At 43.5% G+C, this 27,651-nt stretch overlaps 1 protein-coding gene across 1 annotated transcript in view; it reads left to right on the forward strand.

Moving 5' to 3' along the window:
- The window catches only part of DOCK2 (dedicator of cytokinesis 2), a 468,222-nt gene that overhangs the window by 18,299 nt on the left and 422,272 nt on the right, over positions 1-27,651 (forward strand). Inside the window, 7 exon segments of the mRNA XM_043488772.1 lie at positions 418-501; positions 10,796-10,836; positions 11,962-12,017; positions 12,474-12,570; positions 14,891-15,039; positions 20,909-21,044; positions 22,431-22,585. Coding sequence (XP_043344707.1) covers positions 418-501; positions 10,796-10,836; positions 11,962-12,017; positions 12,474-12,570; positions 14,891-15,039; positions 20,909-21,044; positions 22,431-22,585 — 718 coding nt within the window.

Below are 27,651 nucleotides of genomic sequence, written 5' to 3' on the forward strand. Positions count from 1 at the left end.
GTCACTTCTTAACCTAATGACTTTGGCCAAACTGTTTGACCTCTCAGCACCTCCATTTCCTCATGTGCGAAATGGGATCACAGTTTACTCCTCACAGGAGTGCTGTGAGAATGGAACAAGGGGATGGTAGACCGGGTGTACCGTGGAAAGTCAAGCTTGGTAGATGACATAAACACCCTTCCTATCACCAGACTGGGGCACAGAGCCTGGCTAGGGAGAGGCCGTGTTTGACTAATGAGCAGAGGCCTTTGGGAGCCAGACTGGGCCTGTACTGACTCCTGTGGCAAGAAGTGGTTTGTACGCTGGTTTTGTTCAGCCCATGAGGGCTTCATGGGCATCAGATAAAGTCAAGAAAGGAAGGTGCAGAGATTCTTGGTATCCAGAGGTCTCACTGTGCCACTCTCTTTCATTTCACAGCCATATACAACTTCCAAGGGAGTGGGACCCCCCAACTCTCCCTGCAGATTGGCGATGTGGTACGAATACAGGAGACCTGTGGAGGTGAGTCACTGACCCAGGTGATCCTGGGACGCCAGGAGCTTGGCTAATGGTATTGGGACACCCCTAGTACATACCCAGCCGCTCCAGCCCTTTCTTGGAACTTGCAACTCTGTGTGTTCTGTTTAAATACATTTTGCTGATATTAATCATTCAAATTTACTAAAGACAGTGCTTTGTTATTGTAGGAATATATACTGAGAAGCAAAGGCCTGACGAGGTGGTTTGACATTTGTTGTGCTTTTTCCTGTGCCATGGAGCTGTTAGGGACTGTGACACCTCCTGGATATACTTCTTTATTAGTTTTAACACCATTATAAAGAAATATCAGCATTATCAGGGTTTTGAAAGGTCTAGAAAATTATAACCCTGATTCAGGAGGACTGTGGTGCATAGCTATGTGGTCTGGGTCAGGGAGCAGTGTTCACTCCCTTCTTCCAGCTGGAAGCCCTGTCTTGGGCAAGGTGGCATCTCTTTCTTCCCACAGAGGTGCCATCTCTCGTGAAGCCAAGTGTCTATTGGGCTGTATCCATAGTATCATAGTGGTGATATTGGTGGCAGTGGGTACTTTTTAAACTTTGTACTAAGGTTAATGGCCTTGGACTCATGAGGCAGACCATTAGAAATCAATGTATCAACTGTGTCACTGATAAAATTGACATAGGGACCATGGCATGGGTGTAAGAGTTGATTGAAATTACTAATGTGATGGCTACACTCAGGCAGGTTCTCCTGGTCCTCACTGCCCAACTGGACCGTGGTGGGTCTCCACTGACCCCCTACCACGTGAGCCTGGTGCACTGTGTGTCCTTCCTGTGTCCAGGTAGAGCCAAGAGAAGGAAGGGCAGAGTGGGCTATGTCCCTGTTTCCCAGCTAACCTTAGGTTAGGCTGTCCCATGCTGGGATGGGGGCAAAGGGTGGGCACCAAGCAGGTGTGCTCCTGTTAACAAGGCCCCCCTCAAGTGGAAATAGAGGGTCAGAGGAAAGGAGGCTGCCTACAGAACTAGCCAGCTGTGGGTTCTCATCTCATAGGCGGAACTGTACTATTCCCATAACATGTTAGGCTAGTTGCTCCTCATAGCAACCCGTAGGACAGGTAGCATCTTCAGCCCAAGATTAGCTGTATGTGATTAACAAGCCAACTCTGCATATTTGTGTAGGGGTGCATGTACTCTTGCACATGTGCATGCGCGCACACACACACATGCAAACCAAAATAAGCAAACACACAGAAAACTTTTTTTGGAGGGAGAAAGAATGTGATATTTCAAAGCAGCTTGACAGGAGTCATTGTGGGGGAAATGAGAATTTTGTTCACCTTCCTAACATTTACTCTTTGGTATAATTGTTATTTTAGATGCTATGAACTTTTCAGTATTCAGGCCTCTGAAGTTCCCAGTCTGATCCTATTTTACATGCAGATTGAGTGAGACTGGGGGAGGTGGGTGGAGATCTGATTACAAACACCCTTTCCCTTTCCCTTTCCCACAGCACAACCCTACGTTTTACAAATACGGTTCTGCTTAGTGGCAGATGAGCAAACTCTAGGTTAACCTACCAAGGGCAAAGAATAAAAATAAAGGCAGCAGGCAAAATGACTCCTCTCAGTGCCACTTTTGTGCTACCGAGTGCTAATCCTGAGAAACAGGCAGAGACCTTAGCTTTGCAGGTGAGGGAGCAAGGCTTAGGGAAGAGAAATGACTCACCCAGCATCACACTATGAGTCGGGGGTTGCTCCCTCCACTCCTGTCAAGACCAGCGCCCTTTCCTCCACCTCCTGCCTACCAAGAAGTGAAAAAGCCTCAGACTGTTTTCTTCATCCTACATTTTGAAATTGAGATGAGTGTGTTTCTCTTGTTTTCATGTAGTTTTCCTGGAGAAAGTGCTTCAGGGCAGAAAACTGACCACACAGTTTGTACATAATCTGAGCGTTTCTTTACTTTTGCCTGGCCTGGAGCTTGATGGTCAAAACGGCTTCACTGTCTGACTCAAGCCACCTTTGTTTTGGGGATTAATCTCCTTGCTCCTAACCTTTGAGTTTTGGTTTCTCATTTAAAATTTCGATTTATCAGTCTTATTTTAATGCATCTTTGTAATAAGCAGCCACAATAATTTTCTGGAAAGGTCTGGGCATGTTAATTTAGCAAGTGATTGCCAGTTCATGAATACTTTGAAAATACCGTATTTGGAAGTCTGTTAGATTGATTCCAGATATCTGAGGAATTGGTATGAAAATGAGTAGGATTTATCATGCAAGCACTGATACCCATAAGAGTTTTCAAACTGGAATTTATAGGATCCCAAGAGTCCCTGAGGGCCTTAGATGGCTAAGGGCTTGGAGATCAGGCCTGGTCTTGTCTTTTTTGCAGGTGGGTAGTTCTGCTTTTGATTCCAATTGAAAACTGTTCCTCTCTGCAGATGTATATATAAAAAGTGAAAACCACAGTGTTAGTCAAAAATTAGTCAAAATGACTCAGTAGAAAAAATATGGGTGTGCCCATGTAACCCGCTTGTAGAAACCTTACTCAAAAAATAAAATCCAGCCAATTGATAGAGGAATCAAAATGTTAAAATATAGGAATTGAAAAGCTGCGATAGAAAGAAATACTGGCAAGCATTGAGTCCAAGTGAATTGATTAATAAAAATTAGTATTAAAAGATATAATGATATTTATGACTACCAAAAAGAATGTCATTGTTAGAAAACTGTAAAATGTCACTGCCCCCCAACAACAACAACAACAACAAAAACTAATAAAATTGAGAAGCTTAGAGGGGAATGGAATGGAACAGATACAATCTTGAAGAGTCAAAGTGTATTTCTTTAGATATCACAGTGATTAATTCTAGGTGATAGAAATGTGAATATTTTTATTTTGTATTTTTCAGTAATTTTTAAATTTCCCTTCTCCTCCACAAAAAAAAAAAAGAAAGAAAGAAAGAAGTAGAAAAAGCATGGACTTCACATTGTTTTTGCTGAAGCGTAGTTGCTTTACAGTGCTGCGTTAGTCTCTGCTGGGTGACAGAGTGAATCAGCCGTGTATGCACAGATGTCCCTTCGCCCCTGAACCTCCCTCCCAGCCCGCGGCAGCCCCGCTCTCCTGGGCCATCACAGAGCGCTGAACTGCGCCCCTGCGCTATTCAGCAGCTCCCACTAGCTGCCTATTTCTCTCGGGGTGGCGTGTACATGTCAGCGCTGCTCTTCCAACTCACCCCACCCTCTCCTTCCTCCCTCTGTGTCTAGAAAAACGGTACAGATGAACCTACTTGCACGGCAGGCATAGAGATGCAAACATAGAGAAAGCATGGATTTTTGAATCAAAAGGTTATTCTCTGCTCCATTTATCCACTAGCTGAGTGATCTTAGGGAGGTGAACCTCCGTTTTCTCACCTGCAAAATGGAGTATCATCATCTTGCTCCTGGATTTGTTATGAGGATAAAGTAAGAGAAGTAGAGAAGCTGTCTAGCACCATGCTTGGCTTCTAGGTGCTTTGTGTTGGATTCCATCTCTCCCCAACCCTCATTTTACAGAATTAAACTGAGATTGGCCGGTATGTATGTATCTTAGGAATTTGGCTCCGGGAACCCAGAAGCTGGCCCTCTGATGTCTTGGAATGGGTGAGGCTAGCCCTTTTTTGCCTGTGTACTGAACTTATGCAGTCAGATGGATGGATAAAACAAAATCTGAGCTGAAACCTTGGGCATGAATGAATTTCCTTTCACTAGAACACTAGCATTTTTAGTATTTCCTTTTAGATAATAGTGTTTGTGTGTGTGATTAAAAACTCAAACATTTCAAAAGGGCATCCATTGCTGAGCCTTAGACATCCTAATGCTCATTTCTTTGTCCACATTACATCTCTCAGGCTGCCTCTTCTACCCAGAGGCAGCATAAACATTCTCTGTCCTGCTTTCAGATGTGGAAAACACATGTAAGTGTTTATTGAGCAGTCAGAACTCCTCATGGGGGAATAAAGATAAAAACGGAGTGTTGCTTTTCTCCCATCACTTCCTTCAGTTATATTTGGTTGACATCTTTCTTGATACTTAACAACATCTCAGAAGACTCCAATACCATGTCCAATTTAATCTTCCTCTAATCTCCTTCCCTTTCCCCAGTTTAAACAAGGCTGAGGGTAGAAGCAGTTTGGGGTGCTTTCTTTCCAATTTTCTGTTGTCTTGAACAAACAAGCCCAAAGGTCAGCTAGCCCCCTGCATGAATAGCCATGTAGCTGGAGATCAAGAAGCCAGATGCCCCCAGTGTCTCTGAGTGAATCTTGTGGATGGCACCCCTATGCTTGGATTTGGTTTGGGGGTAAGAGCCATACCATGCACCCGGAAGGCAACAACGGCCACCTCTGAAAAACACCCGCTACCTCCTGATTGCTTACACTGCAGTGGGGGAATGTTCCTTGGGGGTAGCCCAGCTTACTGAGACTCTTGTTTTAAAAAATATTTTATTAGTTAATATTAAATTAATTAGCTGAATTAGTGTTTGGCTGTTTCGGGTGTTAGTTGCAGCCTGAGGAATCTTCGCTGTGGTACGCAGCTCAGGAGCTGCAGTGTGTGGGCTTAGCTGCCCCATATCGTGTGGGATCCTAGCTACTCGAACAAGGATCAAACCCTCATCCTCTGCACTGGAAGGCAGGTTCTCAGCCACTGGGCCACCTAGACTCTCTTTATAAGCCCTGCAGAGGGAATGTCTTCTTCACTGTCAGTTATCTGCTACCTGACTCTTCTTTTCCACAACACCAGGGAAGGTTCCCTTCCATTTCCTGATACGCACGCTTGCCCAGGCCACGGGAGCTCAGTCTTGGTGGTGAAGATAATGGGATTTCTAGACAGAGGTTTCCAAGGAACTTTTGAATTTCACTTACCATGTAAAATGGAACAAGGGGGAGGGATGAGGAGGAAGTTGACATAGCCTAACCTCCTTAAGGTAAGACCTGGCTCTTACTGTCAGTGTTTTCTAAAAAATGGGACTACACTGCACATACTGTTCTGAGATTTGCTCTTCTCACTTAAAAATATTTCTTTCTAAGCTCACACGTGTGTAGGCTTGGCCTTGGTTCAGCTGCAAAGAGCTCTGTACGAAGGGTTTGGAATCTCCCACTTAGAGACTGAGGCACACCCAGAGCTGTGCAGCTCTTGAGACAGCTCCACTGAGAGTGATCTTGACCCATCCGGCTCCTTTGTTTTTAGGGCACAAAGCAGGCATTATAAAGGCTTAAGATGGTATTTTCAAAAGTGCTGCTTTGCAGAGAGGTAGTACTGTCTGCTGTAGAGACAGTTGGTATTGAAAGGGGCTCTGCCATACATTGACATGTATGGCAAAAACCACTACAATATTGTAAAGTAACTAGCCTCCAATGAATAAAGATAAATGGAAAAAAAAAAGAATAAAGCTGTCATAAACATTTCAAAAAAAAAAAGAAAGGGGCTCTGCTTTCAGAAGTAAGGCTGTTCCATTGAGGGGAGTTTGTAAGCTAAGTTTTCTTCCCTTTTGATTGTGGATGAAGCTAAAACATTAATAAACTTCCATTATGTTGAATTTGAAGAATGTATCATTTACTTTGTTGTCATGAAAATAAGTTGAAATAATGGCACAGAAAACAAACAGTATTCAAAATCTGTAGGTTCTGGAAGTAAAACGAAAAATATGCCTAAGTTTCCCTGATTGATGATGATGATTATGGATTTTTAAAAGACAGAATGGCATTTACTAATTTTTTTTAACACCATATGCAAGGCACTGTACAAACTGAATTTCTTGTCTAATTTAGGCATATGAGACAGACACTATTATTGCTCACATTTTACAAATAAGAAAGCTGAGGCTTAGAGAAATACACTAACATGCCAAAGATCACTCAGAAGTTGCAGATCTTCTTTCAGATTCAGGCTTTCATTTCAGAGCTCATGCTCTTAAGCACTGATGGATACTAGCTTCTGTTATATTCTTCTTAACTTTAGTAGATATTTCAGTCAAACTGGAAAGTGAAACACACTGAGATACTCACCATGCAAAAAAAGCATTGTTAACGTTTTGTGTGTTCAGTTCATATACATTTTAAAGAAATAAGTATTTTACACACTGAGGAAACCAGATCTGAAAGAGACACGTGCACCCCAATGTTCATCGCAGCACTGTTTATAATAGCCAGGACATGGAAGCAACCTAGATGCCCATCAGCAGATGAATGGATAAGGAAGCTGTGGTACATATACACCATGGAATATTACTCAGCCATTAAAAAGAATTCATTTGAATCAGTCCTAATGAGATGGATGAAACTGGAGCCCATTATACAGAGTGAAGTAAGCCAGAAAGATAAAGAACATTACAGCATACTAACACATATATATGGAATTTAGAAAGATGGTAACGATAACCCTATATGCAAAACAGAAAAAGAGACACAGAAATACAGAACAGACTTTTGAACTCTGTGGGAGAATGTGAGGGTGGGATGTTTCAAAAGAACAGCATGTATACTATCTATGGTGAAACAGATCACCAGCCCAGGTGGGATGCATGAGACAAGTGCTTGGGCCTGGTGCACTGGGAAGACCCAGAGGAATCGGGTGGAGAGGGAGGTGGGAGGGGGGATCGGGATGGGGAATATGTGTAAATCTATGGCTGATTCATATCAATGTATGACAAAACCCACTGAAATGTTGTGAAGTAATTAGCCTCCAACTAATAAAAAAAAAAAAAGGAAAAAAAAAATAAAAAAATTTAAAAAAATAAAGAAATAAGTATTTTAGATCAGTTGAGATCCCCTGCTTACCCTCCCCTGTTCCATTCTTGTCTTTTTGTCCATTCCTCAGGCAATGCTCCTCCTGAAATTGGTATGTTTTCTTCCAGTCTAAGATGTTGTACCTTTATCAGATGTGTTTACCTTCATAATTCTGTTTTAAAAAATAGTTTTGCAACTAACACCTACCACTCTGTGTGGTAGGTGTTATTGCCCTCATTTGACAGGTGAAAATAATGACGTTTAAGTGACATGACCAAAGATCATGTTGCCCTCAGGTGGCAGAGAGAGGACTGGATTTCTATTAAATAGGATGTGGATTCTTTTTTGATGTGCTGGGATATTTTTAATCTCTGCTCCTTCTCCCCTTCCCCACACAACTCCTGGGTCACTGGAGAATTTAGGTACATTTCATTTTGATATTTGGGCTGTGGGAAAGGAGGACAGTTGGAGTTTATCATTTTCCATAAGAATGGTTAAAAAAAAAAAAAAACTCCCCTTTCTCATCTTTCCCAGGATGTACTTTGTGAGTTTTCTATTTTTAAAAAGTTCTTGTCTCATGGATAGGGTTAGACAAAAAAGCCTTCCCTGTTACTTAACTGAAAGTGCATTAAGCCAGGCGATAAGGCCTGGGATGTGGTCGGTGCCCTGTTACCCAGAGCCTGGTTTTGATCGGAGTGCCTGTCATCATGGATTTTGCTATGCCTGTCAACTACTGCTATCTGTCCTGTCCGGTCTTGGAGTACAGCCAGATATAGTGATTGGTGACCAGGTTTGGGAGCACACATCAGAGGTCACAGAGGTCATTGATTCAGCAGAGTTGGGACTGTCAGAAAAAGTCCTAAGGACAGATCTGATTAAGCTGATGCTTCATCATCACCTAGCAAGTGGAGATGGTGGTAAGGCCGTTTCATCAAAGATCACTGGGGATTTATTTCTGAAGGCACCTAGGTCAGTGCCATGTACAGAATAGAGCACAGTCAGTGTTTCTTGAACTTAAAATCTGGGAGTCAGATTGTGGATACTAAGGGTAAGCATCAATCAATTTCTTGCTCAGGAGTGAGTTGAAGTTCTGAGAATCGGGATTCCTACAAGGAGTGGCAAGTCACTGGTTATCAAGGGTGAGAGAGGGTGGTGTTGCTAGAAGAGGAAGTCAGGGGACCCTGACGGAGGCCCTGTTGTGCAGAGGCAGATGTGAGCAGCTAGGAGTCCCTTGACTGTTTTCCCGGGGGAGTCTGGTAGCCTTGGCCAGCAAGGTGGGTTCAGGTCACTGCAACCAAGAGAACGTTGACTGTGTGTGCACTCTAAGAGAACATTATCTGTGTCTGTGCTCGTCACATGGGGGCAGTGTGGTGGAACCGCTCTGAGGGCTGGCTTGGAGCCACGCAGACTTGCCCCTGAACCCTGGCATGTGGTTTGGCCCAGCATCTCCACTGATTTGTCTCAGTTTCTTCATCTACAGAATGGGAATAATGATGCTTAACTCACAGCATGATATGAGGGTTAAATGAGAGAAAACATGCACAGCTTTGTGTGCGTTTAGCGGTCAATAAATGGTAGCTATTAACAGTAATGCTACAGAGAAGTTGGTTGAATGGGAAAAAACTGCAAATAAAGGAGGCTGTTCTAGTGTAGTACTGTGGAGGATCATCTCCAGAGTCGGACGCTTGGATTTAAATCATTTAGATGCATCACTCACTAGCTGTGTGGCCGTGAGCAAGTTCTTCATCTCTTTGTGCCTCTCTATTTTCATTTGCAGAATTGAGGCAATAATAGTACCTACTTTATAGAATCCATTTATAATGGGAAAAAACAAAACAAAAAGCTTCACCAGAGTTCTTGGCACACAGCAAGCACTATTGTTAATATAAGCACTGATTTTAACAGTTAATTATTACCAATAGTAATGGGGAAGTGATTAGAGTGTGAAACTAGAATATGGTTCTTTATGAACCGGAAAGTGTTCCACCACTGGAAGTACTTAGTGGGGATGTAGTTTTGGGGATTCAGATGTTGGGAGGGTGGCAGTGTTAGGCCTCCACTAGACAAGAAGCCCGGTATGATGGCTACTTATTAGCTGTGTGACTGGGCTAGTTACTTAACTGCTCTGTGCCTCCGGAGGGCCACTCTTCTGTAAAATGGGACAGTTGCATTTCCCACCTTATAGGGTTGTTGTGAGGATCAGAAGGCTTCATATGTGAAGGATACTTAGAATGGTGTGTGTGGCATGTGTGTGTGTGTGTGTGTGTGTGTGTGTGTGCACGCACACTCAGTCGCTTAAGCCACGTCCTACTCTTTGCAACACAATGGACTGTACCCTGCCAGGCTCCTCTGTCCCTGGAATTCTCTAGGCAAGAATACTGAAGTGGGTCGTCATGCCCTTCTCCAGGAGATGTTCTTGATCTAGGGTTCCAACTCGTGTCTCCTGCTTTACAGGCGGATTCTTTACCCCTGAGCCACTGGGGAAGCCCACTTGGAATGATACTTTATTCCAAACCTGAGATTCTTTCTCTCCAGTATCCACTCCTTCCATTCTCTCTCCTTCCTCTACCTTTCTGCCTGTTTAAAATAGGAACCACTTTGGGCCCCTGTTTCTTTAGAACTTTCTTTAGCTGGCTCATGAATGTGAGGGGTGACTTTGCATTTTAAATGTTTGTTTTGGAGCTTGCACTTATGTCTGTTGAGAACATATTTCGACAGCAATCTGTCAGCCCAGTAATGAGGATTTGCTAATGAGCCTCCCAGCAGACGCTTTTTATTTACAAAGATAACAAATGCCACTACTTGGCTGTGCTTGAATCATTTCAAAGGCGAGTAGGCTCATTATAGTCATCAATACTTGCTATACCAAGGCTCATTTTGTCCGAGGACTGTGTATATAATTTGGATTTCTGTTCATTGAATCATTCTTGATATTCCTTCAAAGGGAAGAATCTTTTAAAACTCCTGTCCTTTCACCCATCCCTGAGCCTGTCTGTTTTGTAATGACTAACTTCTGCAGATTACGTGTTAGACACAATTTGCTGCTGTTAGAACTGTGGGCATTATTTTAGGATGTTTGCCAAACTCCTCAGACATTCTCAGCCTTTCTGTGTTCCTAAACCAGAGGTTGAAAACATGCGTATGAACACAAGAAGGATGCAGGCAGTTGATGGAAAGAAGAGAGGGGCTGGGTAGAGGCTGGTGAGTTGGAGACGCCTCCTTTTGTCTGATAAGACTAGCTGCCCCTCACCGCTAGTCAACTGCAGCCATCGGGGAGCACTGGTCACCATCTCAGGGCCTCCTGTTTTTTCAAAAAAAAAAAAAAGGATTAAATTTGCATTTTTACCTGAAATCCCTGTATTTTGGGTCACTTTTTGGAGATGTTGGCAACTCATTCAATAGAATGAGTTGAATCCTAGGGCTTTGATCTCGACCTAAGGTCTAAAACACTTTGCAGTTTCTTTGCTAGTGAAAAACAAACAGCAACACCAATAAACCCCAGCAAGGGACTTGTAAGAATAGATGAAAGACCTGTTTCTTTGTTTTCTCTTTGCAGACTGGTATAGGGGATACCTTGTAAAGCACAAAATGTTACAGGTGAGGTCAATTTTGTTTTTATTTGGGACCATATTGGGTGTCTGTGCATGACCCTGCCAGTCCCCTGGGCAATTACTTCCCACTGTTGCTCCTCTGCAAACTGATTTCACTCCTGTCTCCTTGTGTCCAGGGTTTTCTTTGCTATACCTTGATCAGTTCCCCCTTCACTCCTTCTTTAAGGCCAACTTCCAGACCTCTCTTCTCCCTGCAAATTTTCCTAATATGCCAGCCATATATGATTTCTCCAGTCCCATTGAATCATGCGTTTTTTATTTGAAATTTATCTTCTACTGTCTTTCTTTAGCTGGCTTGGGGCATTCGTCCTTTCCTCACCTGTTTCCAACATGACTCGGGAGAGACAGGTCCAGTCTCAGCCCTCAGGGACCTCCTCTGCCCTAGCCCCATACCACACCGCCATCTCCATGGGAGATGTACGTGCTTTGCTCATCTGCTGACAGCTCACGGTACCTCACACAGTTACCTGGTGTCCCCAGTGTACATGTTGGCTAAACTGATGAAGGAATGTCCAAGTAATTGCTCAACTTCTCTTGTCAACTAAGCCAAGCTTATGGAGCAAGGAAATAATAGATGCTCCTTCCTTCCTCCCTGACATGCTGTATTGGAAGGCATGATCCCTCTCTGCTCTCTAGAGAACAATCAAATAAATCCAGAGAGAAAGAGATCTCAAATCAAAGCAGCCCACATGCTAACCAGGGACACTGTTGCTTCAGGACCCGACCTTCTCTGACAGTACAGGGTGGCTGCTTTCCCAGAATTAGGCAGGAGAGGGGAAAGGCAGAGGACCTTTCTCCCTTAAAGTGAACCTCTTAAGCGCTCCTGCCTTGCCCATCTGATAGTGTGAGTGATCACAGTGAGGTTAGGGCATTCTTTGGAATCTAGAGCTATTGTGGGATCCTGAGCAACTGCTGAAGAAGGGGAGAGGAATTAGGCCTAAATGAGTGAATTTAACACCCACCACTTGTTCTGTTGAACTGGAATTATTCCTGTGAAGTTCGAGGTTTTTACCAGTTTGTAGCTTTTGGAAAAATCATGAAGACCTGGGGTCAGTTTTTTCTACCGGGACAAGTCATCCAATCTCATCTTATCTTATCTTATCCCCAACAGGGCATTTTTCCAAAATCCTTTATCTACATCAAAGATGTGACAGTGGAGAGAAAAAGGTATTTGCCATCTTCCCCCAGACCTGACTCTCCAGTAGCTCGTGATGCCCGCATCCTGTCTGCTTTGGAAACCTGGCTTGGCAGATGTGAAGGATCTGTCTTCTTCGTGCCCGTGTTTGTCTCCAATGCAAATTGATTCGTGTTCGCATCTGATTCTGAGGGGGTATTAGTACATTTGGAGGATCAAAGTTTTCACTGGCAGCTGCCTTTGAACTGAATTAAAGTAGGTTAATCCTGAATAATGAGCTTGCAGGGCCCACCTCAATGCAGGAGGACAGAGAAAAAGGAAGCCCCTTGCATTTGCATAATGTAATTGGTGTGGCTATTAGAAGTGGTTTAGTCTCCTGCCAGCAAGGCCCCTCTCAGCAGCTGCAGCTTAATGCAAATTTGCCAACATTTTATCTTGTTAGCACCTGGGTCTCAATTTCACACCGTTTTCTCTCCCACCTTAAATAGAAATATCGAGAACATTATTCCTGCAGAAATTCCTCTGGCACAAGAAGTGACAACGACACTTTGGGAATGGGGCAGCATCTGGAAACAGCTCTATGTGGTGAGACTCGAAACCCTGCTCAACCCTGGGATGGAAGCTGCTTACAGTTTTTGGCTTGGTTCAGATTTGGAATGTAGCCTTGACATAGTATAACAAACAGTATGAGGTCATCAAAGCCCAGAGAAGTTAGGTGACTCTCAGAGCCACACAGTGAGTTAGTGACAGAGTCACAGTAAATGGGCATCTGGGGTGATCCTTCTGTTTTTGTTTTCTTTTTTTAGACTAATGAAAAAGTTGTCAAACTTGAATGTGCTTAAGTATCACCTTGAATGCTATTGAAAGTAAAGCTTCCTTCAGTGGGACTCTGCATTTTAATAAACTTAGGGATTTTGACTTGGTGGTCTGCTGATAACACCTTGAAAACTATTGTTCTCATGTGTCAGTTCACTAATGACTATTGTCATCAGATCCATGAGAGAACTTGACCCTGGAAAAGTTAAGAGCGTATGTTGCATGGTTTTCCCTGTATTGAAGTAAATCTGATTTTAAATCCTCCTCTGATGCTTCTGAAACCCCTAATGAGAGTGGCAGCTAGGAGACCATCAAGCTGAGAGTGACAGTGCCGCCCCAGGCCCCGTGCACGTTTGTCGCAGCGCCGCACACTCGCCGGCGCTCCGCGCTGCCTGTGTGCTCACCTGTGTGGTCGTGAGTGTTGACTCCTGCGTGGCTGTTTCACAGTTATGGTGACGGGCACTTTCAATGACCATTCCATAAGTTTCCCAAAAGTTGTTAGGAAAGTTTATGGGGCAAACAGCAGATTTAAGGCTAAAGTGATGTATTATTTATGTCCACCACGCCTCTTACACATGCACCGTAGAAGCTTGACATTTCCTTTAAGAAATCTTTGAATGGCAAGTTCATCATGCCCTTTACCTACCAAAGTGATTCTTATTCTTCCATGATTCTTGTCATATCTGCATACTGCACATTAAGTATTTACTTAATAGCTAAATTGTCTTCCTTTTCAGTAAATTTAAATGACTTATACAAGGAATTTTACAATGTGCTGTCTCGTTCGAACAAGTCTCCAACTCTCCTACACCAACTGGATGCCCTATAATACAATTCAATGTAATTCTAACACTGACCACCCACGTGTAAGGGCTCAATTCTGTAAGACTGCCCTCACTTCAGATGCCAGCTGCAAGTGCCAGGTCCTCAGGCTACTTGCATTTCTGTCCAACTTGGTGCACATTCAGGGACTCCCATGACACTCCCTCCAACCTAGCCTCAGGTTCCATGAGTCCTAGAACAAGTCACAAAACTCAGGAAAGTACTACTCTTGCATATACATATATATATATATATTTATATACACACACACACACACACACACACACACACACACATATGACAGCGGTTTAGTTGTTATGTCATGTCCAGCTTTTTGCGATCTCATGGACTGTAGCCCGCCAGACTCCTCTGTCCATGGGATTCTCTAAGCAAGAATACTGGAGTAAGTAGCCATTCCCTTCACCAAGGGAACCTTCCTGACCCAAGGATTGAACTTGGGTCTCCTGTATTGCAGACAGATTCTTTACTGTCTGAGCCACCAGGGCAGCCGTATGTATATATACACACATATAGAGAGAGACTATATATATAGTCATATGTATTATTCAAGTAAATATAGTGAAAACAAAACTGTTATTAAGTGTTTCCTATGGTACCTGTTAAAAGCTCTGAGCCCAAGAATTTCTCTCTCCTTTCATTGAAAAAAAAAGAATTAACAAATGTGAGAGAGGGGTTCAAGACATGTTGCTAAGAAACTGCAACTTTCTCATCCCCTAAACAGAGGGATGGGAGGAGAGCAGAGGAGAACCACCATTTGTATCCCTAATATGTGACCTTGTGTCTTTGTAACACCAAGAACCATCTTATGTCCCACGGGCTGTGCACGTGTCACACTTGGGGGAACACTGCCCTAGAAACCGGCCTGTTCTAACAGAGAAGTGGCCCTGGTTCTTAGCCTTAAAGGGCCTGGCCTCTGAGACCTGTACTGCAGCAGATGTTCATGGCATTCCTGCTCAACATGTATCTTTTTGGATAAGAGTCAGAAATAACTCTTCCTTTTTTTTTAAAACCAGGAAGTGATTAGGATCGCTACTTTTGCTTTTGAGAGACCCCTGTGGCCCCAGGGAAGGAAACATGTCAATGACAAAGACCACCACCCAACCCCTTCACAGCTGGGCAGGGGCCAGGCAGGCACTCAAGCCCTGGCCCATGAGCACGCATGCTAGACTTTGGCTCAGTTTGCCAAAGAGAGGCCCGAGATCTTTGGTGCAGGTGACTGTGGGTTGTTTCCTGTTTTTCCTCCTAGGCCAGCAAGAAGGAGCGTTTTCTCCAGGTGCAGTCCATGATGTACGACTTGATGGAGTGGCGGTCCCAGCTCCTCTCAGGAACTTTACCCAAGGACGAGCTAAAGGAACTGAAGCAGAAAGTCACGTCCAAAATTGACTATGGCAACAAGTAACCTCTCTTTCCTCCAAAAAGAGGCTTTTTTCCCCCCACCCCCACCCCTTCTTCCTTCTCACCCTCTGAGAAACTAGGTTTCACTTTTAGTGGTGAGTTTGCCACTTTCTATTTGGGAGAAGCTGCTACCATACTTTTGCCTGGAAAATCCCATGGATGGAGCAGCCTGGGAGGCTGCAGTCCATGGGGTCGCTAAGAGTCAAACCTAACTGAGCGACTTCACTTTCACTTTTCACTTTCATGCATTGAAGGAAATGGCAACCCACTCCAGTGTTCTTGCCTGGAGAATCCCAGGGACGGGGGAGCCTGGTGGGCTGCCGTCCATGGGGTTGCACAGAGTCGGATACGACTGAAGCGACTTAGCAGCAGCAGCAGCAGCAGCTACCAACGGGCCCATGATTGTGTGACTTTGTAATCACCCCTGTGGGACCCAGGGAAACACAAGCGGAGAGAGGCTTGCTTATGCAGTGGTTATTAGCAGGCTAGAGATTTAGGACACTCAGTTAACCTACTTTCAAGGATCTGGGGAGTACAATCATGCTGGTTCACTTTTGGCTTAGTTGTTATTTTATTCCTGCATTTACAACTGCCCCCTCTTCAATCCCAGTGTGAGACTTTATGTCCCTTCCCCCATCCTAAATTATCTAAACCACATGCTGTCAGCTAACTCAAATGCAAGGTTACAAAAGCATTTCCTCAAAGGGGAAGAAGCAGAAATTGGTTAGTCTGAATGCTGTGAAGTTGAGGAGAAGGTCTTACAATTTTTTGATGCAGGTCAATGCACTAATAATGGTAGTGATTATAACTAACCCCTAATCCAAGCTTGTTGTGCACCAGTCTTAAGCTAAGGGTTTCACATTCATTGTCTTATTTAATTTTTATAACAACTGTATGAGGTAGGCAGCTTTAGTATCCTGATTTTTTCAAACGAAGAAGCTGAGGCACTTAAAGAAGTTAAGTAACATGTCCAAAGTCACATAGTTAGTAAAAGGCAGAACCAGAATTTAGACCCAGGCAGTTTGTCTCCAGAGTCTCTGGACCTCACCATTATACTACTTGGATAGCATTTGAGAATTGTAAAGGCTTCCCCTCCCTCCTGATTAAGTGAATACTCTCCAGACATCCTCCCTATTTCTTTAGTTTTTGTTCTCAAAAACAAACATGTATTGAGCACTTATAAGTGTTAGTTGCTCAGCAGTGTCCTAATCTTTGCGACCCCATGAATTGTAGCCCACCAGGCTCCCCTGTCCATGGAGTTCTCCAGGCCAGAGCATGAAGTGGGTGGCATTCACTTCTCCAGGGGACCTTCCTGATCCAGGGATCAAACCTGGGTCTCCTGCCTTGTGGACACATTCTTTACCACATGAGCCACCAGGGAAGCCCGTTGAGCACCTATACTTGGCCTGATTTCCTGCTGGGTTTTTTGAGGCCACAGAAATAAAAGTTCCCATACACTAAGAGTACAGCAGTCGTTAAGACTGAGCAACAAGCAAAGTATTGATATGTATCGTGGTAACGCTGATGGCTGAGGTGGCAAGAGTCTTCTTAATTCAATTTGGAGAAGGAATCAAGGAAGGCTTCCTAAAGGAGGTGACCAGACCTAAATTTTGAAAGATAAAGAAGTATCAAGTAGGCTTTAACTAAAGGGAGGGTGGGAGTGCATGAGGGAACATAGCATGTTCAGAAGACTGCAAAGTGGGTCCAAAGCCTGGAACATAGGGCCTGAGGAGGAAGTAGAAAGAGTCTCTGCAGTGGGAATAAAAAGTGTTTTTTTCGTCTCAGTCAGGCTTCCTTACCTTTGTCACATGCACTAGGAAGATGATCCAGAGATAGTCAATGAGTTCCCCTTACAGCTGCTTCCCACCCCAGGAGCACAGTCCCTCTGCTGGCCCCCCTGCTGGCAGCTGGCAGGCGAGTCCAAACCTGCTTACCACGCTCGTCATCCCAAAGCGACAGGAAGGGTTTGCTCCGCAGCTGTGGCCACCATTGGGACAGTGTCATCTTTCGCTGAGCGTGGTCACAGCTGGGATGTGGGAATGGAGGGAGTTTTGCTGCTTTGTAACAATGGCATCTGTGACCTTGGATGTTTCCTCATGGGGGCTTCTGACAAGGATGGAAAAAAATGGTCACCACTCTCAGGAAGCCGTCCTTGATTTCCCCCCCACCTATCCCTGCTGGATTAGGCACTTTTGTGGGCCCTCAACACCTTGAAGAGTAACTGCCTCCTTAGTGGCCTGCCTTCGGGGCTGTGCTGGGAGCTCCTCTAAGGCAGACCCATTTTGATGTACTGGGCCCAGGATGTGCACTCAGTAGGTGAACGGTAGTGAAGGGAGAGACAGGGTCTCCCCTCGATCAGCTCCCCCTGCAGAATCCCCAGCCAGCACTGCGCTTTCAGTCTCAGTCAGCTGTCTTTGGGGAAGTGAGAGACACCCTCAGAGGCCGAGGCCCTGAGCTGAGGCCCTTTGCTTTTCGCTTCGCTTCCCTGACGACCTCAGCTGGGAGAGAGAGAGAGATTTGGGCACCTTAAATGAATGCAGGTCTGGGTGTCTCAGGGGCTCAGAGCTCTGAAATGGGATGGATACCTTTCTGAAAGCCAAAAGGCCATATTTCTGGTCCAAGTGTCAGGAATAGCACGAGGACCACCAGCTCAGGCTGTGAGAGTCAGGGGAGCAGGACTCTGAATCTTGGAGGACTGGTCAGAATCAGCCTGTTTCTTTCCTCAGAGATTCTGTTTCTTCATTCAGTCATCAGACTTCTGTTGAGCACCTGATAGGCACTCAGGACACAGCATTCACAAAATATAGCCTCTCTCTGTAGCAACAACAACAAAAGGCAAGCAAAGGGAACTAATTATAAGTTTCTGAGTGCCTACTATCTGCCAGGTACCCTTTAGAGTACTTTTCAGGCCTAAACTCAGCCAAGTCGTGTGACCGCTATGAGGCAGGTACTGTCATTGTTTCTATCTATTAGATGAAGAAACTGAGACCCACAGGTCAGTTAGGTCATTGTGACCAGGAGGCCCTGGGATTTGAACCAGGTGACTTGGCTCCAGAATTCCAGCACTTAACCTCTGTCTTTGACTGCCTCCTGGAGGACCATGCGGGTCAGTAAGAGGAAGTAAACAGACACTTGCATAGGAAGTCATGCATTTCCTGAGAAGAGGAAGCAGGAGTGACAGGGTGGAGGGGGCAGGGCAGGGGTGACGCTTGCTCTGCATCGAACAAGACTGGTAGGAATTATTAGGTGAAGGGTTCAGAGAGAGAGAGAGAGAAGCTTAGAAGAGCTGAGAGATGAGCATGACTGTGGCTGGAACCTCAGGGTCTGAGTGCCAGGTAGAAAAATTCAGATTTGTCCAGAGAGTGATGGGGAGCCACAGAAAAAGTTATTTCTCTTTTCTTCACCTTAAAATAATATTTATTTTTTGAAAAACGCATACAGTGAGGGCTTCCTCCCCTACCCTTGTCTGTCCTGGGTTCATTTGATCACTTTCTGGAGCAGAGGAGAGCTTCGGGGCTTACTCCCTAAGGAAAAACTGTCAAAATGCTCAATTCTCCAAAGTAAATGGTCTGATGTCCCAGCAGGAAGCAGCCTCTCCTGACCCTGGTTCAATCCTGCCCCTTGGTGACTAAAGCTTCCAGGTTTCAGATGAAATTGGTAATGGACAAGCTCTTTGGTATCTAAGGAATGAGGAATCCTCAAATGAATCCTTCAAATCCCAAAACAGCTGGACCCAGGAGAAGTTTGTTTTATTCATACATTTTTAGAGCCGAATCCACTTTGATAAATTTTGAAGAGAAAGGAGCTAAAGAGATCTTGGCATTGAATTATGTACCGGCCATGGTCCGTCTTCTCCGAGGTCTTGGGAGGCTCTGCTCAGCATCAGTTGGATGCATTTAATCCCCTTCGGCATTGCCCCTTCAGCAGCTTGACTGTGCAGCATTACAAGTCACATCTAGTTGGAAGTTAATTTCCTAATAAATGTGGACAAACGGGTGAGCTCTGGCTCCCTCCTGTTTGCGTTTGGCTGAGAGGAGAGATGTGCCTTTCAATCCAGTTCTCAAGAAAAAGCTGAAAACGCTGCTGTTCCCAATCTGGTAGTTGATTGTGGGCCCTAAGCAGGACCACTGCTGTTGCTCTCAGAGTCTCCCTCTCCTTTCTATGGATGGACAACGGAGTGCCTCCACATCAGCATCAAGTGCCAAGGCAGCTTTAAGTTAGGACCTCTGCACACGTACACCCCGTCCCCCAACCCAGTACTGCTTCTAAGAGCCTGTTAACTAGAAACTGTACCATAAAGGTGCATTTTTGAGCCATTCTTCTATGCCAATTCTACAAAATTGGATGTAACTTTATAACTATGTTTTAAAGATACAGTTTTGTAGATATGTAATGTTCTGTTAATTTGATTTTGAATTGTAAGTGTCAAGAGTTCTGTTTTGGGGTTTTTTATGTTTTATTATACTTGGTTAAAAAGGAAAAATTGTACATTTTAGAATTTTTTATGAGTAAATTTAATGCACTGAAAATAAAAAGAGTGCAAACAAAGCTGCCACATTACTTTTTACTAGCTATGTGACATGAAGAAATTATCCTCAGTCTTTTCTTCATCTGTAAAATGGAAGTATTAATAGTACCTCCCTCATAGAGTTGTTATAAAAATTAAAGGCCTTAATATGTGTGAGCAATTTAATGTACAGCTTATTGAAAGTGCTGTGTGAGTATTTTGCTGTTATTAGTATCATTGATGCCAATCAGAATGGCAGCTGCAGTTGAAACAAATCAATACCAAACAGGGGAAAATCTTGTGACCCTGAAGTCACAGAGTTAAAGAGCAAACCATGGGTAACAATGATATATCTGAGATTCCCACCCCCAACAACTATTTTCAAAATATTATTAATAAATGGTACGTGAATACCTTCCCTACATTGTGTATCGTATATCATACTGCATTATGTTCTATTATATAAGCATTAAACAAAAAGAGATAAGGCAAAATTCTCCCTTGACCCCTCCAGCCCTCCTAGTCCCGGGGCCTGCCTGTCCTCGCAGACACGCATGTTGCCAGTGTTGGTGCACTGTGTGCATACCTTGCTCTCTGCACATGCACCCAGGTCACATACCTGCCTTGCTTGGTTTTTTCACTGAAAACACTGTATGCATCTTTTCAAGCTTGATTCCCCCCCCCCCACCCCAGCAATCTGTATCATTAAACATATCAGAACTAGGGACTTCTCTGGGGGCCCAGTGGCTAAGACTCGATACTCCTGAGGTAGGGATCCCAGACTCGATTCCTGGTCAGGGAACTAGACCCCACATGTTGCAACTAATGCTGGAACTAAAAAATAAGAACACATATCCCACATACCAAAATGAAAATCAAAGAACCCGTGTGCTAAGACCTGGGTCAACCAAATAAAGAAAGAAATAAACACATCAAAACTATGTCATAGTTTTAAAGCCTACTACATGGAATTTCATTACGAATTCCATTACAGATTTATTTAGCCATTTTCTCTTTTGACAGACATTTTAGTGTTAACTAGCTCACTAAGTTCATTTTATGTTTTTAATACTTTGCTGATGCACACATATCCTTGTTCAAGTGTGGTTGTTTCTCTAGGTTCACTATCACAGGAAATATGCATTATTTTTTTTTAATACACACTGCTACAATACCTCCCAGAAAGGCTGAGCTATATCACTATGCCTCCCATCTGCATGCAAGGCTATCTGTGTAGAGCTGTCCTAAGGGAGACTATGACTGTCAGAAATCATGTGAACTTTCTGGTAGAAACTTCTCACCAATGTTCTATAGGCTTCCACCTCCCTTGATTTATCCTCATCTCACATTCTTGCTTTTCAGAATCCTTGAGCTTGATCTGATTGTCAGAGATGAAGACGGAAATATCTTGGACCCTGATAATACCAGCGTCATCAGCTTGTTCCATGCACATGAAGAAGCGACTGATAAAATCACAGAGCGTATTAAAGAAGAAATGGTGAGCTTTGTGAAACAGACTTTGTTTGGCCAAAGGAAGCAGGCTTTAGCACACCGTAAGCTTAAAATAATCTAATTAACCAGACTGTATATTATTCAAAGGGACATCTGTCCTGTGACCTGAGATGATCAGTAACAACATGCATTTTATTGTGTTTTGTACTCAGATTTTGATTCATTCTACAGATAGCCCATGAGAAGTTTAATGCCAGGCTTTTCTATTCCAGAGAGGAAAAAAGAAGAAATGTAAAAAAAAGTCACTGAGTAAATAATTCCAGATGGGGATGAATTTCTAAAAGGCAGTCAATTAGGGTTATGTGAAACAGAGTGAATCAGGAGCTATTTTAAAAGGTACCATTAGGAAAGTCCTCTCCCAGGAGGGACATCTGAGATGACATTTGTATAATGTGATGGCAACAGGCCTAGGAAGATTTGGGGATAAGATGTTCAATGCGGGATTGGGGGGTGGTGGTCGGCATGTGCAAAGGCCCTGAGGTAGGACTGAGCTCTGAATGTTCAAGGAGTAGAAAGGCCAGTATGGATGGGGCCTAAAGAGCAGTGAAAGAGTTTAGTTAATACTTTGGAGAGGCAGGTAGTAGGAGTCGGCTCTCACAGGACCTAAGGGTCATGGGAAAGAATAAGATGTTATTCCAACTGTGGTAGGAAGCCAACAAAAGATTCCAAGGACATATAATCTTTACAGTGTTAACCTAATCTGGTTTATATTTTTTAAAGTATTTTACCACTGTGCATTATTTGAAAGCAATTTTATTTTTAGCTTTACTGAGATATAATTTTCATACAATAAAGTCAGTTCATTTAAAATTGCAATCTAATGAATTTTATTAATATATAGTATTGGGCAAACTCTACCACAATTAAGGTATAGAATAGTTCCAACATCTAAAAGTTTCTTTGTGTTTCTTTGCAGTTCAACCCCCTTCTCCAACCCCAAGAATTCTTTTTTTTTTTTTCCCAAGAATTCTTTGTATATTCCAGATGCGATTTTTTTTTATCAGATGTATGTTCTGCAAATATATTTTCTCCCAGTGCTTACCTGGGAGAAATGTATCTTTCAATGAGCAAAATATTTAGTCTTGATAAAGTCTGTTTAAACATTTTTTTCTTTTATATAGTTTGTGCTTTTTATGACACTAAATTTTATGAGGAAGGCTAGATTGTTTGCGGTATTCCCTAAGATCAAGATCAAGAGAGTCAAAGTGACTTGACTTAGACAAAAGATGCTTTTGGTGGAAGGCCTGAATATAAGGTTGAAATCTTTAGGCTCAAAACCTACATAGTTCTCAATATCCTGGGCCCACTTTCCATTGTCCTAAGTGGTGCAGGGCTAATTTTCTCTTTTCTTCTCTTTTCCCTTCCACCTCAGTCAAAAGATCAGCCTGATTATGGAATGTATTCCAGGATCTCCTCATCCCCTACCCATAGCCTCTATGTCTTCGTGAGAAACTTTGTGTGCAGAATTGGGGAAGATGCTGAGCTCTTCATGTCTCTCTATGACCCCAACAAGCAAATGGTCATAAGGTAAGTATGTTCAGTGTTGCCTGACTTCTCTATGTTTGGGAGGTGGGGGTTGGCAGAGCTCTGAGCATCTTTTCCTTACGCTATTACTTGTGGAGAAACTCCCACCCAGTAGAAAAACAGCCTAACTGAGAATGTGGACATAGCTTCTTTTGGGTGTGGGAGTCAGGTGGAAATATTACTTACAATGGCATTTTTTCTAAAAGTAGAGTTATGGTTACATAGTAGGGTTTTTAAATTTTTTTAAACATATTATATGTGTATTTTTATTTTTAATTGAAATATAATTGCTTTACACTGCTGTATTAGCTTCTGCTAATTGTGTATATATATATATGTGTATCCTCTATATGTGTATATACCCCTGCCTCCCACCTGTCCCACCAATCCCACCTCTCTAGGTCATCGCAGAGCACTGAGCTAAGTCCCTGTATAGCAACTTCCCACTAGCTATCTATTTTACACATTAATGTATATATGTCAATGGTACCGTCTCAATATGTCCCATCCTCTCCTTCCCCTGCTGTGTCCGTTCTCTGCATCTGTGTCTCTATTCCTGCTCTACAGTACCATTTTTCTAGATTCCATATATGTGTGTTTTTGTTCTTTAATTGCTGTCATGTCTGATTCTTTGTTACCCCAGAACTAAGCACCTAGGCTTCCCTCTCCTTCTCCTAGAGCCTGCTCAAGCTCATGTACATTGAGTAGGTGATGCCATTCAACCATCTCATCTTCTGTTATCCCCTTCTCCTCCTGCCTTCATTCTTTCCCAGCATCAGGGTCTTTTCCAGTGAGTCAGCTCTTCACATCAGGTGGCCAAAATACTGAAGCTTCAGCTTCTGCATCAGCCCTTCCAATGAATATTCAGGATCGATTTCGTTTAGGATTGACTGGTTTGATCTCCTTGCTGCTCAAGGGACTCTCGAAGGAGTCTTCTCCAGCACCACAGTTCGAAAGCATCAATTCTTCAGCTCTCAGCCTTCTTTATAGTCCACTTCTCACATCTGTACATGGCTACTGGAAAAATCATAACTTTGACTATAAGGACATTTGTCAACAAAGTAATGTCTCTGGTTTTAATACCCCGTCTAGGCTTGTCATAGCTTTTGTTCCAAGGAACAAGTGTCTTTTAATTTCAGGGCTGCAGGCACTGTCCACAGGTGATTTTGGAGCCCAAGAAAATACTATCTGCCACTGTTCCCCCATCTATTTGCCATGAAGAGATGGGACTGGATACCATGATCTTAGTTTTTTGAATGTTGAGTTTTAAGTCAGCTTTTTCACTCTCCTCTTTCACCTTCATCAAGAGGCTCTTTAGTTCCTCTTCCCTTTTTGCCATGAGGGTGGTATCATCTGCATACCTGAGGCTGTTGATATTTCTTCTGGCAATCTTGATTCCTATTAGTGATTCACCCAGCTTGGCATTTTGCACAATGTACTCTGCATATAAGTTAAATAAGCAGAGTGGCAATATACGGCCTTGATGTGCTCCTTTCCCGACTTTGAGCCAGTCCGTTAGTCTGTGCCTGTTACTGTACAATGTTTGTTTCTCTGTGTCTGACTCATTTCACTCTGAATGACAGACTCTAGGTGTATCCACATCATACAATAGGGTTTTGTAAGCAATTTTTGATTAATGGGAAACAACGGAAATAACAAGATTCAAACAGGTAGCACTGAATAGAATAAAAATATATTTTTAAAACAGAGAGTTAAGAAATGAATGGTGAAAATGCCGTGCCCTCAATGTCAGTGACAGGCTAGGAGTGTGAGCTCTGGAATCTAGGATCTAGGCGGGTTCACACTGTGGCCCCACCATTTACTCCTTCTTAGGCTTGGGCAAGTTGTTAATCTTTCTTAAGCCTGAGTGTCCCATTTGTAAAATGTACGCATCAACCTCACAGGGTCACAGGCTTTTAATAAGAAAAAGCACATGACGCACAGGGCCTGTCACATGGTGCTCCAAGTGGCAGTGGCTATTATTGTAATCACCTTAATTAATTGTTCTTGGGAATGGAAAAGGTAAGGGAACTTCCGGGCACCTCATTTCGAGGAAGGCCAGTGTTGGGAATCTCCTGAGAAAAGACTTTGATGTGTCTCTGGCCCCCACTGCCAGCCTTGGCCTCTACTTGTGGCTCAGTCCATCCTTCCTCTCAGGTGACCACTGCCTGTCCCCTCCAGTGGAGTTTTGAGCCAACATACAGTCCCATATTTGAGATCCCAGTTAATGCAATAGTTTGGAGCTAGAGCGTGAGCCTTCTGCTTCAGTTGAGAATGTGATATCTTCTTACCTTGATTGTGTTGATGAAATTTCTAAGTCATGTCTGACTCTTTGTGACCCCATGAACTATATACCCTGCCAGGCTCCTCTGTCCATAGTATTTCCCAGGCAAGAATACTGAAGTGCATTGCCATTTCCTTCTCCAGGGGATCTTCCCAACCCTTCTCCAGGAAGATCCTCCAGGGGATCTTCCCTGTGTCTCCTGCTTAGCAGGCAGATTCTTTATCACCGAGCCACCTGGGAAGCCCCATACAGTTCCTAGTAACTTACAAAATTCATTTTAGAAAATAATGGCCCTCCTGGAGACATTTATGAAACATAGATTGACTATCTAAGAAGATTAAACTGAGGTCTGTATATGATCCCATATAATCCTCATTATTCCATATGATTTGGATGAGACAATGAGTCTCAGAGAGGTCAAATGACTTGCACAAGATCACATATATTTATAAAATGGCAGAGGTGAGATTTCTCCCATCTGACTCCAAAGATAAGCTAGTTTCCAATTTAGTCTTGTTACCAAGGAAAGAGCTGTATCAGATATCCTCAGTGGGTCTCACCAGGGTCTTAGCACTGTATGGTGGAAAGCTATTTTTTATAGCAAACTTAAATCCCTAATTTAAAGAATCAGTCCAGCTCCTCTGGCTAGGCCTCAGCAGACACTGAGCAAGTGTTCCTGCTTCCTTAGCACCCACCTTGAGATGCTGGGCATGTCATAGGCTCCTTGCTATTCCCTGCCAGCTGCTCCCAAGACACCTGTGACAAAGATCATGAAAGTGCTCCTTGCCTCTCGAAAAAACACAAGGATTCCTCATAGCTGAATTGACAAGGGTGCCTGGCCTACTGGCTCATCGAAGTGATGGATGGCCTGAACCAGCTCTGGGGAGGGAAGCAATGGATCAGTGAGATGGCAGCTCTGTTCCCTGATGTGCCACATCAAATGATGTGCTCGACAGGGCATGCCTGAGTGATGCCTCTGAGAGTGCTGGAGACACAGAGGAGCCCTCAGGAGAGGGAGGGATGAGGGGTAGAGCCCACCCTCTGCCAGAGAATGAAGGGAAAAAGAGTAGAAAACAAAGAAAGAAGAGAGCAGGCACCATACAGGGAAGGGGCCGGGGAACTGGGAAGCACTCCCCATGTCAGTCTGAAGCTGGGTAGCTGTTATTTCCCTAAGAAACCAATTCTCCCCACTCCTGCCTGCCCTAGCAAGGAGGTGCCTACAGTGAGCCTCAGGCAAGTTAGTGCGTCAGCAGTGTGGCCTAGAGGTGGGCTGGGGAGAATTTGGCTGGGATCAACTTTTCCCTTGTGGCTCAGCTGGTAAAGAATCTGCCTGCAATGCGGGAGACCTGGGTTCGATCCCTGGGTTGGGAAGATCCCCTGGAGAAGGGAAAGGCTGTCCACTCTGGTATTCTGGCCTGGAGAATTCCAGGGACTATGTCCATGGGGTCCCAAAGAGTTGGACATGACTGAGCGACTTTCACTTTCAACTTTTCAATATTGAGATGAATGGAATATTTCAATATTGAGATGAATGGAATGAGATTCCAGTGGATGTCTGCAGAGATTTGGTTTGGGAAACTTAAGGTAAGTTTTTGTAGGACAAAAAGCAAGCAGCTCAGGCATCAGGCCGGGGCAAAACTAATTTCCGAAAGAAGCTCAAGAAAGAGTTGGAATGGTTCTCCCCCTTCCCCTGAGGAGAAGAGGTCTTATGGAAGAGGTCTTACCTGTCTTAATGCCAGGTAGGCCTTCAAATTTACCATCCAGATCTCCCTGGGCAAAGATGGAAGGGGCCAGATCAGCCTTCTAGATTGTTTTTCTTATTTATGATTCTTAAAATTTCTGGTGCCTGGTGTTTAGACCTGGCTGGTTAGTTCTCTACTGGGGATGCCATGTGTGGTTAAGTGAAGTGAAAATTGCTCAGTCATGTCCGACTTGTTGTGATCCCATAGACTAACAGTCCATGAAATTCTCCAGGCCAGAATACTGGAGTGGGTAGCCTTTCCCTTCTCCAGGGGATCTTCTCTACCCAGGGATTGAACCCAGGTCCTTCGCATTGCAGGAGGATTCTTTACCAGCTGAGCCACAAGGGAAGTTCAAGAATACTGGAGTGGGTAGCCTATCCTTTCTCCAGCGGATCTTCCCTACCCAGGAATCGAACTGGGGTCTCCTGCATTGTAGGTGGATTCTTTACCAACTGAGCTATCAGGGAAGCCCCATATGATTAAAGGTTCTGAGAAATACCCAGATATTTCACTATGGTGGTCCAGAAATAACCAATGGGAAATAATGATAAAATATTTTTCGTATATGGAGTCTCGGAGGCTTCTTGGTTATTTTAATGAAAATTCCACTTAAATTTTTAGATCTTACTAAAAAAAGTTCCTTTAACTTGATTACATTTTAACCATTGGTTAATCTGATGCTGTGTTCTTTTTGTTATATGTTCTATTTCCCCAATGAACTTTGCTCAGACTACTGTTATTAGTCTTCTAGAGGTAAAATGAGAGAAAAGAACAGAACATCAGAGAGAACAAACTTTTCAAAAAAGAAGGTGATTTGCTTTAAGTTTGCTGAATTCTCTTATTATGTCTTTTGGGCTGACTTGGTTTTGAGTTTTATTTTGTTTATATCCCAATTCAAGATAACGGGCATTTATTTAGAACCAACGATATGCTCCTGGATGACATGAAAAACTGAACGAATCAACTCAGCAAACTATACTAATCTTCTCCTAAGTTAAAGAAGTACTAGAAAAATGGTATAGGTGATCGGATTTGCAAAGCAG

Source organism: Cervus canadensis, chromosome 16 (assembly GCF_019320065.1).
Source record: "Cervus canadensis isolate Bull #8, Minnesota chromosome 16, ASM1932006v1, whole genome shotgun sequence".
Taxonomy (NCBI): domain Eukaryota; kingdom Metazoa; phylum Chordata; class Mammalia; order Artiodactyla; family Cervidae; genus Cervus; species Cervus canadensis.